Source organism: Cottoperca gobio, unplaced genomic scaffold (genome assembly GCF_900634415.1).
Source record: "Cottoperca gobio unplaced genomic scaffold, fCotGob3.1 fCotGob3_385arrow_ctg1, whole genome shotgun sequence".
In the NCBI taxonomy this organism is placed as follows: domain Eukaryota; kingdom Metazoa; phylum Chordata; class Actinopteri; order Perciformes; family Bovichtidae; genus Cottoperca; species Cottoperca gobio.
Genome location: NW_021166977.1, coordinates 21,717 through 28,474, shown reverse-complemented (window position 1 = coordinate 28,474; position 6,758 = coordinate 21,717). Strand labels below are relative to the sequence as shown.

General features: G+C 40.2%; 1 protein-coding gene across 1 annotated transcript; it reads left to right on the top strand.

The window, feature by feature from the left end:
- Window positions 1-1,201: 1,201 nt before the first annotated feature.
- On the top strand, window positions 1,202-5,840 carry LOC115005883 (alpha-aspartyl dipeptidase). Its single transcript, XM_029427853.1, has 8 exons — window positions 1,202-1,724; window positions 2,570-2,658; window positions 3,096-3,170; window positions 3,887-3,966; window positions 4,300-4,473; window positions 5,151-5,210; window positions 5,516-5,598; window positions 5,699-5,840. Exons 1-8 carry the CDS (start codon window positions 1,630-1,632, stop codon window positions 5,757-5,759), a joined length of 717 nt encoding a protein of 238 aa, XP_029283713.1. The 5' UTR covers window positions 1,202-1,629; the 3' UTR covers window positions 5,760-5,840.
- Window positions 5,841-6,758: the final 918 nt, after the last annotated feature.

Sequence of the window (6,758 nt, the reverse complement as noted above, 5' to 3'; positions counted from 1 at the left end):
ATATTCCTGTATATATATATATATATATATATATATATATATATATATATATATATATATATATATATATATATATATATATATACATATACATATATATATACATATATATATATATATATATATATATATATATATATATATATATATATATATATATATATACATATACATATATATATGTATATATATACACACATGTGTGTGTGTGTAAAGGGAGTGCGTAAATAAATTGTATTTGAGTGCGAATTCCCCTCAAAACTTCTTGCAATTTAACACTTTCTTAGTCATTAGTAAACACATGTCTCTATTAACATGTTTGATAATCCTGTGCAAACTATAAGTCACGTATATATATATGTATATATATATATGTATATATATACACATGTGTGTGTGTGTGTGTGTGTATATATATATATATATATATATATATATATATATATATATATATATATATATATATATATATATTTACATTTAGCTCATAATACTTTGGTTCTTCTACTTAAATAACATTATAAATTCATGGCTTTTACTTAGGAGTTTTTTTTATCGTGCAGTATTAATTATTATTATTGTTACATATACCTGATCAGCTGCTTCTCATATTCATATTTTACATTCAAAACACAGGACCTTATAAAACACAAGGCATTATTTAACATAATTTAAAGTAGTGCATGTGAAGGGTTAATTATGAGGTATAAACATGTATTTGTTTGCAGAAGGATTAAATATAAGGACAGCACACAGTGTGATGTTCTGCTGCCGCCTGCTGGTCACGTGATGCAGCTTCAGTCCAATGACTGAACTGGACCAAAACACTCAACAGCAAAGACGTTCAAATCAAAGAAAGTCAAAGAGGTGAATTTGGAATGATTTGTTTCACTCTTCAGGACACTTCAACTCACTGATGAGAACAAAAGCCTGATTTACCAAAATATCTAAAGGTAATATTTTTATTATTTTGTAAATGCAAAGCATGAATCCATTTTAATATTTTTTCAGTTACTCAATATTTTGTTATCAAAATATAATGAAATGATCAGCTTCCTTACGATTTTTTTCCTGCTTTTATTCTGAAAAAAAAAGTTATTTTGTTCCATATGGATGCCCTTCAAAATAAAATATTGTTTTCGTTTGAGGATGATGCTTTTATTTTTGAATGAATTGAGCCGGAAGTACCAGTATTGTGTAAACTGGTGGCAAAGAAACAACAAGTAACCAGTTTTTTTATAAAGTTTTTGTTTTGGTTAAACTCAAACTTAAAGTAGAGAAATGAAACTGGAGTCTGGTGCTGAGTCACAGCTGACCGGCTCCAGCAGCAGACAGCGGTGATTACAGCAGCTTTATACCGTCAGAGAGCTGCTGTCAGCGGTGTCACAGCTGAACTGTGACCCCGGACCTCGGGACTCTGCCGCAGCTTTATAACCGTCAGAGAGCTGCTGTCAGCGGTGTCACAGCTGAACTGTGACCCCGGACCTCGGGACTCTGCCGCAGCTTTATAACCGTCAGAGAGCTGCTGTCAGCGGTATCACAGCTGAACTCTGGACTCTGCAGCAGCGACACTTGTGCAGGTTTCTTCGTGTTTCTGCTGCTGAGCTGAGTGTGTGTCTGTGCTCAGAGATGAAGAAGAGACTCCTGCTGGTGTCCAACTCCACCCTGCACGGCAGCGGGTACCTGGACCACTGTCAGCAGCACATCTCACACTTCTTCGGAAAGTAAGTTAACGGCAGCTGCATTCATCTAAAGAGTAAAGGGAGTGCGTAAATAAATTGTCTCTCTTGTGCGAATTCCCCTCAAAACTTCTTGCAATTTAACACTTTCTTAGTCATTAGTAAACACATGTCTCTATTAACATGTTTGATAATCCTGTACAAACTATAAGTCACGTGGTAAAGTTCGGCATGCAATCAGAACTTTATGATGAATATTGTAATTAAATAAAACTAATCTTAAAAGTCTATAGTCCTGTTTTAGGGTTGCATTAAAATGCTCTATTTTTCAATGGAGTTTGGTTTAGGAGAGAATGGCTATTTACATGTGAATAGAACATACATATGTAAAATGTATGACATTGTAGTAACGCTATCTATCTATCAAAAGGTCTAAGGTCATTTTGTAGAACTTGTATTAAATGCTAAACGATCATTAAAATGCCAGATTTTTCAATGGAGTTTGGTGTGGAGAAACTATTAAGTGTGATTAGAATATACTGTAAGAATGTAAAGAGTTTGACATTCAAGTTATGTTACATGGCCATTAAATCATGTTGTAGAAGTTTTGTATTATTATTAAAATACTTATTATATCTATCGCTCTGAAGTCATGTTGTAAGAGGTTTAAATTAAATGTTAAACGTTCATTAAAATGACAGATTTTTCAATAGAGTTTGGTTTGTAGAGACTTCATTCACTTCAGATTCTGATTATTCTTCGTTATCAGATCAGAATTTCTACAGGTGTAATTTATAATGTTTGTATATAATACAATCTGACGTTCATGATGCAGGTAAGTGGACCGTGTGTGTCTGCTCTAATGACAGTTTGTGTTTTCTGTATTTCAGAGATGTGAAGCGAGTTCTGTTTGTTCCTTACGCTCTGCACGACAGAGACGCCTACACTAAGGCTGCCAGGGACAAGTTTAAGACTCTGGGTAGGTGTGTGTGCGTGTGTGTGTGTGTGCGTGTGTGTGTGTGCGTGTGTGTGTATGTGTGTGCGTGTGTGTGTGTGCGTGTGTGTGTATGTGTGTGCGTGTGTGTGTGTGTGCGTGTGTGTGTGTGTGCGTGTGCAACATATACAGTACTGACTAACCTTAGTGAACCAACCTTCTGAAACTTTAAGTATGTTGTTCTGTGTATTTTCTATATCTTGGTTAGTATTATGTCTTAATTTTGTTTTAATTTCCTATTTATTTGTGGGTGCTGTTGTGGAGCTGCAACGTTGCGTTATCTGAGTGATTAATTAATCTAAATTAACGTTGATTCGACAGCACTAATTATAACCTTAATGAAGGATTAGCCCAGTTTTAAATGTCCCTAATAATGTTTCCTGTTTCCTGTTTCCTGTTTCCTGCGGTGTGTGTACCTGCAGGTTACGAGGTGGATGGCATCCACGAGGCCTCGGACCCCGTCGACGCCGTGCGCAAGGCTGAGGGCATTTTCATAGGTGAGGGACTGCAGGGGGGGGCGAGACGACTGATATGAGAAGCTGCAGCCTCGCTCCTCACCCGTCCACATCTTGTTTCACATCCTTGAATGCTTCACTTTCCTTCATCCTCCACGAGAGAATATATTATGCAAATATAAAGCTGATGGACGTCTTGTTCCTCTGAAAACACATTTCCTCGTTTCCTCTCTCCTCGTGTCTTCAGAGGGAGGGACTAGGACACAAGGAAAGGACACAAGTGAGGGAAACATGGATGCAATTAAAGGGAATGAGATGCATCCTGAGCTTTTCCTTCCTTTTTTCCTATTATTCCTTCCTCTTCCTACCACATTGTTACTTGCTCCCTCCCTCCTCCCTCCACTTCTTGCTCCCTCCCTCCTCCCTCCACTTCATGCTCCCCTCCCTCCTCCCTCCACTTCATGCTCCCTCCCTCCTCCCTCCTCTTCATGCTCCCTCCCTCCTCCCTCCACTTCATGCTTCCAACCTCCTCCCTCCACTTCATGCTTCCTCCCTCCTCCCTCCACTTCATGCTCCCTCCCTCCCTCCACTTCATGCTCCCTCCCTCCTCCCTCCACTTCATGCTCCCTCCCTACCTCCACTTCATGCTCCCTCCCTCCTCCCTCCACTTCATGCTCCCTCCCTGTCCGTCATCAGTGTGTCCTCAGTGAATGTGTATCTCACCTGTACCTGTAGAAGTGAACGTGTGTGTTTTGCAGGAGGAGGAAACACCTTCCGGCTGCTGAAGAGTCTCTATGACAACAAGGTGGTGACGGAGATCAGGAGGAGAGTGATCGAGGTGACACACACGCATTTATTATTTTAAAATGTATTATTTCTATTTATTTCAGTTTTTAGTCTTTAGTCTATTCTTGTATTTATTCTTTATCCTGTGTATGTTTGTATTTTTATACAGTCATGCATCATTTACGTTTCTTCAAAATGTAATAAAAAAGATGAATTTGTTTAAAAGTACATCACAAATTAACAACTAAACCTAAAGTGTAAATTAAATTAATAAAAAAAAAGGCAAAAATAACCAACTGATCCAATAAAGATTAAAAAACAAAACAAATGAAGACGTACTTCACAAATAACCTTCTGAATCTAATAAAAGTGTAAACGCCTGCAGGACGGCGTCCCCTACATGGGCTCCAGCGCTGGCACCAACGTGGCCACCGTCAGCATCAACACCACCAACGACATGCCCATCGTCTACCCTCCCTCCTTCTCCGCCATCGGCCTCGTCCCCTTCAACATCAACCCGCACTACCTGGACCCCGACCCCACCAGCCGCCACATGGGGGTGAGTCTGGAAACACGAAGGTCGTCTTGTTTTCCTTGGCTCGCGAGCTAAAAGGACTTTAATACTGAAGCGTGTAGAACAGCTGCAGGAAGTGTCTCAACATTCAACTCTTAGTCTCTTCATTGATATTAATGCTGATCACTGATTGGTCGAGCCGAGGGTTTATGAGTTTCCTCGTCATGTTTTAAACTTACTGTCGGCAGCTGTGAAGTATTAAAACGTCTAAAGCTGGAGGAAACGACAACAAACTGGATTTGCTGCAGGAGGAAGTTATGAAACACTTTGAAAACTGCTGCGTCATCAAGAAGAAAAGCAGCGTCATGACATGTTGGTGTCACAGCGTGAACTCTTCGTGAGGACGAGCAGGACGCAGGTTCTCCAACACACAATCATTATTTATCATTTACCTGCTTTCAGAGAGCAAAGTCTTAAAACGTGTCAAAGACACAAGAAATGCTCTTCTTCTTCATCATCATCAGACACGACACACACGTCTTTAGATCCAGTGACTCACGCTTTCTGTAAATTATCTATCGAGAATAATCTCCTGTAAACCTGCAAATCAGAGAAGAGTCGCAGTAAAGCAGGGAAGTGTGTGTTTAATATAGAACAACGTTAGCTCCTGTTTAAATCCTCCAATGCATTATGGGAACTGTTGTTGTGTTGCTCTTGTGCAGGAGAGCAGAGAGCAGAGGATCACTCAGTACCACGAAGAGGCTGAGACTCCACGCGTGCTGGTGAGTTCATGTACTAACAGTCAGTACAATGTATATTTATACTGCACTTATACATTATTCCCCATTCTGACATCTAAGATCATTGTTAGTCTGCCGCCGATGAAACTCAATATCTCCCTTTATAGATGCTTTTATTTTGAAAAAATAGCTGGAAGTGTTCATAGATTGCAATACAATTACATTAAAAACAGCAAAGTTGCTGTTGTCATTGCAGCGTGTGTGTGTGTGTGTGTGTGATGGTAAACTGGTTGTAAACTGTAGATGTTAATGATTGTTGTCATGTGGACATGTTTGTGTTCCGTCAGGCTCTGAGGGAGGGGTCCCTGCTGCTGGTGGAGGCAGACAAAGCCACACTGCTGGGGACCACCGGAGCCAGACTCTTCACCAGGTGACACTTTATACTTTACACACTGTTCCAGTACTTTTACTGCAGAGGGGATGAGTACTTCCTGTAACAGATTCCACCACCGTGTGTTTTGTGTGTTCAGGGGGAAGACGGCGGTGGAGTACGAGCCGGGTAGTGACCTCAGCTTCCTGCTGACTCATTGACCAATCAGAGGGAACCAGGAAGTGAAGGTGGACCCCATCATCAGATCATTTAAAACTGAATAAATGTTTTAAAGAAAGATCCATCGTGTCTGAAGCTGCTGACTGCACCAACTTTCTATCAAAGTAAAACACCAGTTAATGTCATAAAATACACTCGACCAGGAATTAAACCGAGTTATAATTAAATGAATAACAGAATTACGACATCAACAGCTAGTTGAAGGGTATCTTAAATACTAAATATTGGCAGTAATCCTTAAACGTTCCCTCCAGGCTCCAGACGGGAGGACAGACCCCCCCACAAATAAATAATACAAATAATATCAACAAATCAGTTTATTTCTGTTCAAAAGTGAAATTATCTTTATTTATTATTCTCCAGGTGAAACAATACAAACATCAAAAATAGTCTGTAGGACAGACAGACGGCTGTATTCAATATAAAACAATTAAACCCCTCAGGCAGACAGACAGTCAGACAGACAGTCAGTCAGGCAGACAGACAGTCAGTCAGTCAGACAGACAGTCAGTCAGGCAGACAGTCAGTCAGGCAGACAGGCAGTCAGTCAGACAGACAGTCAGACAGTCAGTCAGGCAGACAGACAGTCAGTCAGTCAGACAGACAGTCAGACAGACAGTCAGTCAGACAGACAGTCAGACAGTCAGGCAGTCAGTCAGTCAGGCAGACAGTCAGTCAGACAGACGTCAGTCAGACAGACAGTCAGACAGTCAGGCAGTCAGTCAGTCAGGCAGACAGTCAGTCAGTCAGACAGTCAGACAGTCAGTCAGTCAGGCAGACAGACAGTCAGTCAGGCAGACAGACAGACAGACAGTCAGACAGTCAGGCAGACAGTCAGGCAGACAGACAGTCAGTCAGTCAGTCAGGCAGACAGGCAGACAGACAGTCAGACAGATTCTCCTCTCAGTCACTTTATGAAGCTTTAAGTTTGTTATTTAAGCTTATATATATATATATATATATATATATATTTATTTTTT

Coding starts and splice junctions, on each gene's coding strand:
- LOC115005883 (XM_029427853.1), top strand. CDS start 1,630: ATGAAGAAGAGACTCCTGCTGGTGTCCAACTCCACCCTGCACGGCAGC. Junction 2,659..3,095: donor GGACAAGTTTAAGACTCTGG/GTAGGTGTGTGT, acceptor GTGTACCTGCAG/GTTACGAGGTGGATGGCATC. Junction 3,171..3,886: donor GGCTGAGGGCATTTTCATAG/GTGAGGGACTGC, acceptor TGTGTTTTGCAG/GAGGAGGAAACACCTTCCGG.